This window comes from Ricinus communis, chromosome 5, assembly GCF_019578655.1.
Source record: "Ricinus communis isolate WT05 ecotype wild-type chromosome 5, ASM1957865v1, whole genome shotgun sequence".
NCBI classification, from domain to species: domain Eukaryota; kingdom Viridiplantae; phylum Streptophyta; class Magnoliopsida; order Malpighiales; family Euphorbiaceae; genus Ricinus; species Ricinus communis.
In genome coordinates, this window is record NC_063260.1 from 18,852,825 (window position 1) to 18,865,696 (window position 12,872).

The window sequence follows — 12,872 nt, forward strand, 5'->3', positions numbered from 1 at the left end:
GACCCAAAAAGAATACTTAGATCTCTGCTATTTTATAATTATTTTTTTAATATCACAAGTTTTTTACAATTCATGCCTAAAGTATTTGTTTGGGAAAGAAACAATTAATAAAGCTTTATACGAAATAAAGGAATTACAATATAGTTGGTGCATTTTCTAATCTTTCAAACTTAAACTGAAAAAGAAAGAATAAGAAAGTCCGGTTCTTCCAACCAACCGGTCCGAAGTCCAAACAAAAGAAACCCGGTCCAGTCCAGGTTCAACTCTGTTCAATATTTGCAAGATTCAGAAAGTTAGATACGACCATCGCATCAGATTTGAATAGAGAGATATCATGGCAGGATTACTGCAATGGGCAGCAGATGTTGTAGGAGGTCATGGTGGTGGCAATAGCAATGAACTGGACGATGATGCTATCCCATTAATTTTCACTGAAGACCAACACAAGTATGTTCAAGAATTAGATCAAAAGGCATCATCTTTAAGCCGTTCGATTCAAGATCTACGCCTCAGATTGCCTCCACCTGACATCTCCCAACGTCTCCCTCATCTCCTTGCCCATTCTTTAGCTTCCAATGCTGCTCTTGCTTTGCAATTGAATGCTCACTCAGCTACTAAGGAGCAAGTAATATATACATTTCTTTGCTTTTTTTTTTTTTTTTGGTTATAATTGTGTTTGGTTAGAACTTGGTTCTTTTTACTCTGTTTCATGAGTATGTTGATTTCTATGATCTGGGTAATTTCTTGGTTTCGTTTATAATTATTGTCTTGTAAGAATTTATGTGTTGCAGAGTTCTTAGAATAAAATATGGGTTTTGAAAGGGGAATGTTACAATAAACATACACTGTTTCTATTACATGTTTTTTCTTTTCATATTTGCTTCAGAATTTTTAAATTACACGTAAATTCTCCAATAATGAAATATAGCAATATGGATGTTTGATGTTCTACTGATAATTGGCCAATCAAGAACTTAAGAACTTTTTGTTGAACTTCTTGCAACTAGAAAATCAAACTTCAATAAATCTGCTTGTTGTTTATAAATCTATGTAGAAACTAATTTACTTAGTGTTATGAGAAAGTGCAATCCGTAGAATATGAATTTCCGTCCTCAGGAGAAGAAGTCTGGCTTGAAATCTTCAAATTGTGGAAAATACTGAGTAACAATCTATGATGTGTTTAAAAATGTGGATCAATTTTGAATCCTGATCAAATCCCTATCTCAATCTTTGAAATTTTTTTTATTTCACTTGTTAATTGTTTCTGCCGATTGTTTTATCCCAGGCTCAACTGAGAGAGGTAACTTTGCTGGAAGAAAATGTTGCATATGAAAAGGCCATATCAAATTGTGAGAACAATTTACAGGAGAAAATGCAGGAAGCAGATTTACTTCAGAAGAAGTTACAGGTCCAGGCTCAACTTTGGGGCATGTCTTTTTTGGTTTTCTGATAACTTCTCTACATGCATCCCATGTTGGCATATTTCTATTGAAAGGATTCTCTCGGAGTGAATATTGTACTGTGTTTACAAGGTAACTTTGTTGTCCTTTAATTTATCAGCGGCTTTGGTGTTTATTACTGTTATTGACTCCAGGAAATGGATCACTATGAAAAACAATTGAGGCAGGAGCTCGAAAACACAGAAAGTACATTGGACACCAATCAGTCTAGAAGACCGGGTGAATCAATAGTGTCTGAAACAGAAGATGAAGCTGGATCAAATACAAAATTTGAAAATTCCACTTTATTGGAGAAGTTGGAGAACAAGAAAACGGAAATGGTATATTATTTATTTTCATCTGACAAATGTTCTCCCCACTATGTTTCTGTTGTTAGTGCTGAAAATATGCTTGAACCTGTCAGAGTTCAATGGAAGATATTGTTCAAAATTTAGAGAAAAAATGGGCACACGTTCAGCATAGTACACTCAAGCAGCCTACACCAGGTATTCTTTCATACGCCATCTTGCTACTTCATGTGCAATTCTTTTGGAATTTTGTGGGACGTGTATGCATACGCAATCACTTGAATGAATATAGTGACAGTGACACATGTAAGGGTCCAGGATTAGGCTTCCAACTCATATTCTTCCCACTTATAGTAGAAGGTTAAAAGGAGAAAGTTTAGTTTGATTTCAGAACATTGAGCTTTTAATCAAAGAAAAAGGAAGAGAATAGTCTCCTCAAATGGAAAAGTTTGTCATTTATCTTCCAATATCTTTCTCAAAAGTCCCTTTTGGGGATATGATCACACAAGAAAGAGTCTACTCCAAGGCTTCAGGCTCTGCAGGTAGGGCTTCATATTTGGAGTTCTATGATTTTCTCGTGCTTGGACATTGAATGGTCATTCCTGCAGTGTCTATCCTAGCTGCTTCCTTAATTAATGTTCAGTGATTAAATGTATGGTGAGAAATTGATTGGAAAGCATTTTATACGTGAACTCATGTTAGTGAATTTGCCCAATGCGACTTTTATTTTGTAGTTCAAAGAGAGAAGATATTGGACAAACAACTACATAGCTTAATTGAGCAACTAGCTGCAAAACAGGTTAGTTTACAATACAATGTGGATTTTCAATTTTTTTTCCTATCTCTTATTCTGTGGAGCAGATCTCTTTTGAAGTAAAACACAATATTGACAAATGTAGCCTCCTTGCTTTCAGGCACAGGCTGAGGGACTGGTCAATGAAATCCATTTGAAAGAGATAGAGCTAGAAAGATTAAACGGATTGTGGAGGCGGCTTGAAAGCAGCAATTTAGAGATTAATACTGCCAGGAATAGGTTTGGAAGAAGCAACTCGGACAAGGGATCATCATCTTCCTCTTCTTTGGAGTATATAGCTGACAAGCTTCCTTATTCTACTAGTGGTCGAACAGAACAGCAGCAGAGGCTTATGCTACTGAGGTCTGCTTTTGTGCTCTACATCTTGTTGTTGCATGTCTTGGTCTTTATCAAGATCTCATTTTGACTAGCATGGACGCGCTCTTTCTTGTCTTAGAATATATTTACTTTCATTAATGATATCTTTTGTTGCTTGCTGAACCTGATGTAGTATCTCTATTGTATGGAATGTAATTTCACATTCTTGTACATAGAATAATACATTCCTTTTCTTGTGTAAGGTTGTCATGCATGTGGAATAAAATGCCATTTTTCCTTGTCCTCTCTACATTATGATTCTTCAAAATGTAAAATGCAGTTGTTTTAGCAGCATATTGTAAGAAGGATGGAACACAACACCTAAGTAGAGGAAAAGATAATAAGTACACAAATCAGATTGAGCTGTTTAAAGTGTGCTGTCATTGTACTTTCACTATACTGATATGGTGGTAAAAGAAATGCTGCAACTAATATGTTATGCTCTGGTTGATATAACCTAGAAGAATCTACTTTCTTATTGTAAAAGTCATTTTGTTAGGGTTTCCTGTGCTTCTTTCCCATGGTTTGCTTGGGAATTTTATCATCTCTACAACTGGGCATCATTTACCCAGTGTCAATTCAAGCCTAATATAGTAATATCTCGTCTTTACCAAAAAGGATGTGAAGCAAGAATGATTAATTTATGTGTCAGTTTCTGTAAACCACATATTTGATCATGTCAACACTCGATACTAGGTTTATGATGTTTATCAATATTGGCTTTTCATCCAAATTTTGCTGAAAGCAAGCCTTGTAGCTGTCAAGTTAGACAACTGAAAGTTCCCTCGTCCTTCCCTTGGATTTAAGAAATTTTAACAAATTTAAGAACCACTATAACACAAACATAATAACATTGTACTTTTAAATGTCTAATTTGTTTGCACAGCGCCTTTTCAATTTGATAATACAGCAAAACAAAACAAAAAAAAAGAATACAAAAAGAAAAAAAGAGATCAGAAAGTATAACTTTCCACCTTGAATACTCAAAAAATCTCTAAGCAGATAAGATCAATCACTGTATTGGCAAAGCCAGCAGAAATTCCCACTTCTCTCACATTCCTCTTTCACCCAAACATCTTCTTCCCTATCATCACCTCTACTGTGAATCCACCATAAAAGATTGGTTAGTGAATTGCCTTGACAATGGCTTTTCAACTTTCTTATCTTCTTCAGCCCGCTTTCCTGGTCATAAATCCCTTCCAGGGCATACACAAAGTCTCTCCAATTTTCTTGTTCTCCTTCAGCCAATGTCCACTTCGCAAGTTCTTTCACAAACGCAACATCAGAGAATAAAACGTCAGTAATCGGAACCAAGGGCAGCAATTGAATTCCCAGCCTACCTTCTTTCCACTCTGGAGTCCAAATCATGGCTTGCTGTCCCTCATGTTAGACCACAGAACGCCCATTATCCTGTTCTTTCTATTGAAATCTTTTCCATACTAGTAATCACCATCTTTCACGTGCCACCATGTTTCTGCTGCTCTTATCTCCATTGCAGCTAGTGTTGATCCATGTCCTGGTAGGCTAACCCCATCAAAGCAGCTGAATAGAATGCATTGTCTGCCTCACCTGTGTTTTCATGGTGCCTCCCGTTAGCATATTCTGTTAGCCCTCCTGACCAAGAATGCAATTTAAAAAGATCAAAAGATCTCAAACGAGGATATTTTGCTTTTGAACCTCTGTCCAGGTTCATAAAACTAGCCATCAATGAAAAAGCTTGTGGCCTATATTTCTTCCCCCATTCCGGGTCATCTTTTGCCACTACAGCAATGGCATAAAGAAAGTAACCCAGATAATAGTGATGACTGATGTAAACTCCATATCCAAAGTCTACACTAGAGTCTTGTGACTATTCCGCCCCATTCATCCTCGTACACAAAACCGTTCCCATCTAAAGTCCCTTATAACCATGGCTGGATTTTATCCTTCAAGAACTTGGTAACAGTAGGTATCCTTTAAGAGAATGCACTTCCTCAGCAATCACAGCTAACCTTGCCGCTCTTGCAATCATTCTACCATAATGACATGGTGAATAATCCTCTATGGCTACTGATTCTAAACCCTCTACATCTCTGCAAAGTGCAGTTACTATTTCAGCTACTGAATCCTCTTGGACGCCTTTAACTGAATGCCATGTTACTGGGATAGGGTCTGGTTTCAAGACCCATGCATCTCCAACAACGCCAACAAGGTCACCATCAATACTTCTATATATGAAATCATCTAAAATAGTGATATCACAATCATCTCTAGATAGAAGTTTAACATGCAAAGGATGTGCAAGCATCAACAATTGACCACACCCTTCCTTTTCCCATTTACACAACAAACAAAATGGTTTAGTAAGAACTGCATCTCCTGATACCGCATAAGCAGACTGAAACCGATCAAGAATTGCTTCATATTTTGCTGAGTAAAAATCTGGCGAAATTGCTATCCGAACTTTACCTGAAAAGTCACCTAAGATGAGAAGATTTCCTTTGTTCCTTAAATCCATAGGCAAAGAAGAATATATAAACCAAAACTGATTGTTGGTTAACTTGATGGTGTGCTTCGTAAGTGAAGTATTTGAAGAGAATGATTGAAAAGCATGGTTTTTTGATATGCTTATTGGAGTTTTCACAGGTATACGACATGTCAAAAAGGGGCTTCCTCGAACAAGATAGAAGCGCAAGTTAGAAGAGGGTATATCCAGAGTAATACTTAGACCCGTAAAAGAAAAAATGACATGGCCTTTTCCTGTGGTGCCTTTATTTGATGTAGAGATGGTAAGATCAGGGACGAATTCTTGGTAAGTGCAAGAAGATTTGTAGACGAGAGATGGGTAGCAAACAGACAGGGAAGATTGTGAAGATTTTATGAGATATGGGTGTACATATTCAGGAGTATCACCATTCCTGAGAGTGAAATTTTGAAAGAAACAGTTGGTGGGTAATGGAGAAGAGAGGAGAGAAGGAGCAAAGAAGCGAGAAGGCTCAGGAAGGACTTTGATTGAGCTTTAGGGAAGAGAAACGGAACACTTGGTTCCTTCTTCTGGGAATGGTGGCTCATGGTTGATGCTTGCGGAAAAACTGAAAGAGGGTGTTAAACGGTGGCGATGGGATAGAATTGTTTGAGTTCAATGTTCTTTAAAAGGCTTGATGAATGATGACTAAATGTACAATAGGTTTGATTGTTCGTTTCTTTGAACATGTTTATAGTAGGTTTTAGGTGTAATTATTAGGGTTAGGGCTGCTAAGGGCTGGTTGGTAGAATGAGAGGCTCGAGGGATATAAATCTACGACTCTCTATATTCTATGCTGCTTTGAGAAGAGAGGAAGTCAGGAATTGGAAAGTTTATAGTTATTATGAGGATGTTTCTGAAAGAAACGATGGATCAACAATACAACTAGCTAGTGAATACTGAACAATTATGTTCTATAAAATATAAAGATAACATATATTTGATTATCTTCTCTTCAATTTTCACGTTTGGACACTTTGAAGGAATGAAAATGAAGAAAATTCCATCACCAGTCCACTAATTAGTAAGTTAGTTCAGGAACATATATATTACAATTTTGGAAATGGGAATTGTTAATTAAGAATGCAGGAGGGAAAAAAATGTAGAGATTGAATGGAAAAGGTTACATTACATGTAGAGAGCAAATGAAACATAAGCTGCTCTGTTATGCCTTGTCATCACTACATATATAAGGAGTTGAGTGTATGCAGCTTGTACGCTTTCCCATTTTCCTTTATTTCTTTCATGTAATCCTAATTTCACAAGCAAGCAGGCATAGGAATAGCTTACATGCATTGGCCAAGAGTCTAAAACTGACAAAAAGCAATTGACAAAGCAAACATATATTGATGATCAAGAAAGTCACTTGCTAATTGAGAGAGAGAGACAGGGTTCTCAGAACCTCTCAGCTTTTAATTACGTATAAATAACAAATCGTTACAGTACAAAAATACTCAATATCGTTCACAACAAATAATAAATAACAATGTATGTATTTATATAAACGTTAAGCATTTCTCTGCAGCTTTGAAAGAAAAGATCTCTGAGCTTCCCTCTTCATCATATAAAGCAGAAACTCGTTCCATGTGTCAATGGGGCCTGGCAAGCACCAATGAACACAGTCAGCAATGGTCATATTCCGATGTGGAGAATGCCCATAATAGTTTGGATGCCCATCTGGCCTTAGCACCATTGCTTCAGTAGTAGCTAGCAGCCTAAATTTTGGACCTCTCTTTTTACCTTCTCTCTCTGCTTTCCTTAGTTCCTCAACTTGTGTCAAGTAGAATTCTAAGGTGTATCCATCCAATTTCATTTCTTCACTGGTGAAAGGCCTTGTTCTTGCACAATGCCCTCCTGCATTCCACTCCCCATTCTCAAAATGTGATGGAGAAAATGTCCTTAGAAATGTAATTCCTTTGTACCCTTTTAAGCTTTGAAGTGTTTTAAAAGCAGTCCTGAAAGCCATCCTGAACCCGTAGTACTTAGTCACAGAAGTAATGTTTTCGTTGTAGCAGTTGTGACAACCCACAATCTGACCATTCATGTAGTATATCAGAGGGCGGAAGAACCACTGCCCAGCTGAGATGATCACATAATCGAAATTTTCAACCTGATTTGCCCATGCTTCATCAGCTTGGTCTAAGTAAAGATTCATCAGGCTGTTGAGGGAATGACCATTCGGGTCTGCATCGCAGGATTTAACCAAGAAAGGTGACCACAGAGTCGCTAAGGTAAACTTGTAATCAGAGTAGAACCAGTATCTGAAATATGTTGTGTCTGTTGCATATATGTGAGAAACATCCTCAGGATGGGCCACCTAAAAGAAAAGCAATTAAAAGTAAGTTCAATCAAATAAAACCGACACGTTTAGTATTAGTTAAGGGCCTTACACTGGCTAAAAGACACAATAATGATTGCATTTGGTTCCTTCCCACAGAATCACCAACGAAAGCCATTGATTTCCCTCTAACAAGCTCCAAGAACTGCCCTGCATTAAAGAAAGGTAGCTCGCATTCCTCTGGTCTCCATCTCCATTTCATGAAGTCTGTATCAGGTCTCCCAAACTTCATGCAGTTCTGCTGGTCAATGATCAAATTGCAAGTCGAACTAGTGTAGTAAGCAGGCCCTCTGGGATAAGACACCCACTTCCCAGCAAAAATATCACATTCCTTCACTCTTTCTCTGCTTATCAAATCACTGATATCAACAGTCGGAGATGCTACTAGAGGCGGCCGCCGCAGATTCTTCAACAGAAAGAGAGGGATTATGGTGAGAAAAATCAGAGAAAGGGACAGCAGGAGTAGCTTTCTGTTGGTGCTCTTTCCAGTGGAAAACTCAGTGGAAGGGAACTTCATGGTGAAGAGTGATTGAAGCAGATTTGTATTTGTTGTCATTTTATATAGGTGAAGATCATGATGCTGTCCATTCATGTATTTGCACATGGGAATGACATAATTGTATATCCTAATAATAATTAGTTTGAAAGGGTCTGTTAGTGGTGACATTTGAGTGTATAAACCAATGATAGAATCTTAATAATTAGTTTGAAAGAGCTCTTAGTGGTCAAGTTTTGAGTGCATAATAAAGAACCCAAATCATACACTTTTTTTTTGGCAAGGCATCATGGTCCCCAATTAACTTAGGAACAGCTTCCTTTTCTTTCATATTAACTTTGCTATTATGCTTTTTGTACAGATTAGGGTATTCAGTAGAATATATACAATCCCTATATGGGAACTTGTATATCATTGCCTGTTCAGTCTTAATTACTGTTTGATACTGACATGGAAACTACTTTTTCAAGGAGAAGGAAAAAAGATAAAAGCAAAAGATAAACAATTTTATGATTCTATAACCAATATATTCAATCGGATAATTGCTCGAGAAGTACTGTAGCAGTAATGTCGAACACACCCTTAATTTTCAGTTTGCTTAACCATTAACAAATCCATTTGAATACATTGTTCATGGAAGTTGGAAATAATTGTATCAGTAGAAAATAGAAGCATTGCAATTGCTTGACTTCCACGTGGAAATAGAAACTCTGCAAAAAGAGTTGTTCTAACTTGAAATCTGAAATTAGAAGCCTTTTTGAGAAGCCAGCAATATGCAGCAATCATATAAAGTTGATGAATAGTTCGAGACAAGTGATAGTGGTTAGGGTTGAAGTGACTTGAGATGTAAGTAGAAGATATATATATATATATATATATATATATATATATTTGGTTAGTGCTTGGCGTGGCTTAGGAGGAAAGTCATTCTTCTTCCTAAAAATTCTACATGTGTAAAGAGTGTAATGTTTCTTTTCTTCTATAACTGTCTTTTCTCTTTGCTTTGATAGATTCATCATTTCTTTCATTTATTAATTTCTTACTCAACTCCACCATATTGGGTTTAGTTCAAAAGAGTAAAAGACTTGTAAAAGAATGCTAGTGTATTTCTCTAACCATATTGAGTTTAATTCAAGTGAAAATAGTAAGACTTGTAAAGTGCATGCTAGTGTAATTTTCTTACCAAATTGAGTATAATGAAGTGGAATAAGACTAGAAGATAACTCTCTCTCTCTCTCTGGCAATTAGTGAACCTAAAAAGGACATCCACTTTGTTTTCCTGAAAGTTTTGATTTTTGGCCATGCATTCTAAAAGACATTTGAGCCATACGAGTGAAAATGGTTCCTTTAAGCACACTTGGGAAAAACCATAAGTTTAGTACTTAGTGTTAGAAATTGAGATTTCGAATTTTATTTCTTAATTAAATTAAAACATAGATAAACATCTATTTAGGTGCTAGGAATTCTTGTTAATACAGGTAAGAGAACTCTAATGCTATCATGTATTCTTTTTAGGCCCTCACAGTTTTAAGCAATAAATGTAATCATATCATTTTTGATTATTAACAAACTTAAATCCATAACTTTCTCAAATTTTACTTTTAACTCCATATACTAAAAGAAGAAAAATGGGTCCCCCAAGCGGTGTTAAGTTCTACATCCCCCCTTCTTAGGAATTGAAAAGGACCAGAAATTGAAGAATCGCCATTCTTTGCTAGCTACTTGCATTTGAACATGACATCCCATGCATCCTATTTCAATAAAAGAAAATCTTTGCTGACTAAATGGTATTTGTCATTTTGTCACAAAAATTAAGCAATTTCTCATGTTTTTGTGCCTGTTAGTTGTTGGATGAGAGAAACGGCTGGCATGTTAATGAGAATGACTGTTTCTCAACAATGGAAATCTAACTCTGAAATGCTATATATTCAGATAATTATGTTACAATTTGCAAGGAGAAAAAAAAAAAAAAAAGAAATCCTACAATTTTACATTGGCAGTAAAGCTGAAAATAAAATTATTCTTTCTGAATTTCCATCTTCAACATCTGAAGCAAGAAGTGATTCCAAGTATCAACAGGACCTGGCAGGCACCAATGGACACAATCAGAAATACTCACATTCTCATGTGGCCAATGCCCATAATGATTTGGATGTCCATCAGGTCTAACAATCATTGCTTCATTTACATCTATTAATCTAAACTTCAAACCCCTTTTCTTCCCTTCTCTTTCTGCTCTCTTCAACTCCTCCACTTCAGTTAAGTACATTTTTAACTCATCTCCATCCAGTTTCATTTCTCCTCTTAAGACTGGCCTTGTCCTGTTACAATTCCCTCCTTTATTCCACTCTCCATTCTCAAAATGTGCTGGTGACAAGGTCCTCAAGAATGTCACCCCATTATAATTCTTGAGTCCTATAAGGGTCTTGAAAGCAGTCCTGAACACCCTTTTGTATCCATAGAACATGGTGAGGTTCTTGATGTTGTTTCTGAAGCATAAATGGCAGCCCACAACCTTGCCATTTTCAATGAATACTTGCGGTCCGTAGAACCATCTTCCAGCTGAGATGATCACATAGTCAAAGGACTCAATTTGGGTCGACCAGACATCATTGGCCTCATCTAAGTGGAGGTTCATCAGACGGTTGTAGGTCGGGCCATTAGGCTCTGTGTCAATGGCTTTAACTAAATGAGGTGACCAAAATGAAGCTAGTGTGAAATTGTAGCTGACATAGAACCACTTTTTGAATCTTGAATCTGTTGTATATGAAACATCTACAGGATAGACCACCTGTGATGAAGAGAGACACAGAATTTCTTACAAGCCATAAATTTAGAAGAAAAAAAAGGGGTGTTGGCGCAACCATAAGATTGCTTTTTCAGAAGGTGAAAGGTTGGAAAAATAGACTATCTTTTCAATTACCTCAAAGCAGAGAGTCTCATGCATAAAAAAAGAAAAATCGGATAAACAAAATGAATTAACTATGCTTTCTGTATAATTAACCCCAGAATCTAGCATTAGGCTTGCAACATGTTAGTTCTTATAAAAATTGAAATACGCACACTGGCTAGGAGGCAGAGCAATGACTGCATTTGATTTCTCCCCACAGAGTCCCCAACAAATGCCAATGACTTCCCTCTCACAAGCTCCAAGAATTTCCTTGCATCAAACAGAGGGAGCTCGCATCTGTCTGGTTTCCATCTCCATTTCAAGAAATCAGTGTCAATCCTGCCAAACTTGATGCAGTTTTGCTGATCAAAGATTTCGCGACATGTTGCATTAGTATAGTAAGAGTTGTCGGGGTACCAAATCCACTTCCCGCGGAATATATCACATTTCTTCCAAGAGTTTATGCTCTTAATACTCTCAAGTGATGGCCATGGTGAAGAGGGGTTGAAGATATAGAGAGGGGTGATGGTAAAAAGAACAAGTATCAGGCCTGTCAATAGAAGTTTGATCACGGCGTTTTTTGTTACATTTCTGCAAATGTGAAGCACAGCGAGAGGAACCATCATTGGAGGGAAATCTGCATTGTGAGAGAGAGAAGATGGGTGGAGTGAGTGATTATGTTATGGCATGCACTCAGCTCTGTTATTATGCAAATGCTAAAGCAGGAACCAAAGAATATGAGAAGGATGAAAGGGGAGAAGAAATAAGTTGAATGAGTAGGACCCTAGAGTGAGTTGAGTGCCAAGTAAACTATGATCTGTAACCCTATTATTATGTACCCACTAATCTTCAACATTTAGTGGCAACTTTCCAACCCCTTGCACCTTGTTGTAAACCACCAATAATTTTCATTTAGGCTCCTTGTTTATCCGGTGTGAAATAACTAGTTTTTGAAAAGTATCCTTCGGTAAAATAACTTTTCTTTTCGTTCCATTTGTATATGAAGATTTGTAGCTCTTTTTTAGTGTTTAACTAATTACAAAACAATTAATCATTTTCTCTTATTACTTTAATTATAATATCAACTTAAAATATTTCTTAAAGTTTCTTCTTCAACATAAATTTTAGAATTTTATAATAAAATAGAGATTATTTAAAATATTTATTTATTATTATATAAAATTATAATATACTACCATAGTATGCTATTTTTCAATATCAGGAAATATTATATAAATTAAATTAAATTTTATATCAATGTACTATTTATTATTAAAGTAAATTAAGTATTAAAAAGTTATATATTACAAATAAATATACATATTAAAAAATTTATATTTTAATTTTAAAATATATATTGTTTATGAAGTAAAAAATATTCTATAACTAGAAAATTAATTAATTAATTAATACCTATCATATTCAAAAGATAGTTTAATATTATTTTTAAAATAAATAATTAATAAATTAATAAAAAATTAAAGATCTCCTATTAATTTAAACTCTATATATAAAAAATAACTATATGTATAAAAAAATTTATATATCAAAACTATAAAGCATGTCAAAATTCATTAGATTTCAAAATTTATATAATATATAAGGCAAAGATATAGGCGAGCGAGAAAGTGCATAGCAGCACAAAAAAACAAAGACCTTCACGCGACGACCATATATATAAATATTATTTTTCATTTTGCGGGAAAGACTATTAAAATATTCAGAAA

General features: G+C 35.7%; 4 protein-coding genes across 4 annotated transcripts; 1 reads left to right on the top strand and 3 right to left on the bottom strand.

Annotated features, from left to right (window-relative positions):
* The first annotated feature begins 188 nt into the window (after nucleotides 1–188).
* Nucleotides 189–3,168, top strand: LOC8263603. Its single transcript, XM_002533902.4, has 6 exons — nucleotides 189–625; nucleotides 1,286–1,408; nucleotides 1,595–1,780; nucleotides 1,864–1,945; nucleotides 2,482–2,546; nucleotides 2,662–3,168. The coding sequence occupies exons 1-6, from the start codon at nucleotides 335–337 to the stop codon at nucleotides 2,965–2,967; spliced, it is 1,053 nt and encodes a 350-aa protein (XP_002533948.2). The 5' UTR covers nucleotides 189–334; the 3' UTR covers nucleotides 2,968–3,168.
* Nucleotides 3,169–3,926: 758 nt separating this feature from the next.
* On the bottom strand, nucleotides 3,927–6,627 carry LOC8263606 (probable endo-1,3(4)-beta-glucanase ARB_01444). The gene is given in 6 exon segments (XM_015728235.3): nucleotides 3,927–4,283; nucleotides 4,286–4,431; nucleotides 4,434–4,762; nucleotides 4,764–4,872; nucleotides 4,875–5,906; nucleotides 5,909–6,627. Coding segments are annotated over 6 exon segments (2,034 nt in total). The 5' UTR covers nucleotides 5,970–6,627.
* A 186-nt stretch (nucleotides 6,628–6,813) lies between these two features.
* LOC8263607 (protein trichome birefringence-like 19) lies at nucleotides 6,814–8,390 on the bottom strand. Its single transcript, XM_002533906.4, has 2 exons — nucleotides 7,812–8,390; nucleotides 6,814–7,738 (listed from the first exon to the last, which is right to left on the bottom strand). The coding sequence occupies exons 1-2, from the start codon at nucleotides 8,361–8,363 to the stop codon at nucleotides 6,929–6,931; spliced, it is 1,362 nt and encodes a 453-aa protein (XP_002533952.3). The 5' UTR covers nucleotides 8,364–8,390; the 3' UTR covers nucleotides 6,814–6,928.
* Nucleotides 8,391–10,156: 1,766 nt separating this feature from the next.
* On the bottom strand, nucleotides 10,157–12,106 carry LOC8263608 (protein trichome birefringence-like 19). Its single transcript, XM_002533907.4, has 2 exons — nucleotides 11,319–12,106; nucleotides 10,157–11,046 (listed from the first exon to the last, which is right to left on the bottom strand). The coding sequence occupies exons 1-2, from the start codon at nucleotides 11,769–11,771 to the stop codon at nucleotides 10,273–10,275; spliced, it is 1,227 nt and encodes a 408-aa protein (XP_002533953.1). The 5' UTR covers nucleotides 11,772–12,106; the 3' UTR covers nucleotides 10,157–10,272.
* Nucleotides 12,107–12,872: the final 766 nt, after the last annotated feature.

What these genes read in the sequence shown, in the direction of transcription:
- LOC8263603 (XM_002533902.4), top strand. Translation starts at nt 335, where the DNA reads ATGGCAGGATTACTGCAATGGGCAGCAGATGTTGTAGGAGGTCATGGT. An exon ending in ACTCAGCTACTAAGGAGCAA is followed by an intron (nt 626 to 1,285) that starts GTAATATATACA and finishes GTTTTATCCCAG; the next exon opens with GCTCAACTGAGAGAGGTAAC. An exon ending in AGCAACTAGCTGCAAAACAG is followed by an intron (nt 2,547 to 2,661) that starts GTTAGTTTACAA and finishes CCTTGCTTTCAG; the next exon opens with GCACAGGCTGAGGGACTGGT.
- LOC8263607 (XM_002533906.4), bottom strand. Translation starts at nt 8,363, where the DNA reads ATGTGCAAATACATGAATGGACAGCATCATGATCTTCACCTATATAAA. An exon ending in TATTGTGTCTTTTAGCCAGT is followed by an intron (nt 7,739 to 7,811) that starts GTAAGGCCCTTA and finishes CTTTTCTTTTAG; the next exon opens with GTGGCCCATCCTGAGGATGT.
- LOC8263608 (XM_002533907.4), bottom strand. Translation starts at nt 11,771, where the DNA reads ATGATGGTTCCTCTCGCTGTGCTTCACATTTGCAGAAATGTAACAAAA. An exon ending in TGCTCTGCCTCCTAGCCAGT is followed by an intron (nt 11,047 to 11,318) that starts GTGCGTATTTCA and finishes TCTTCATCACAG; the next exon opens with GTGGTCTATCCTGTAGATGT.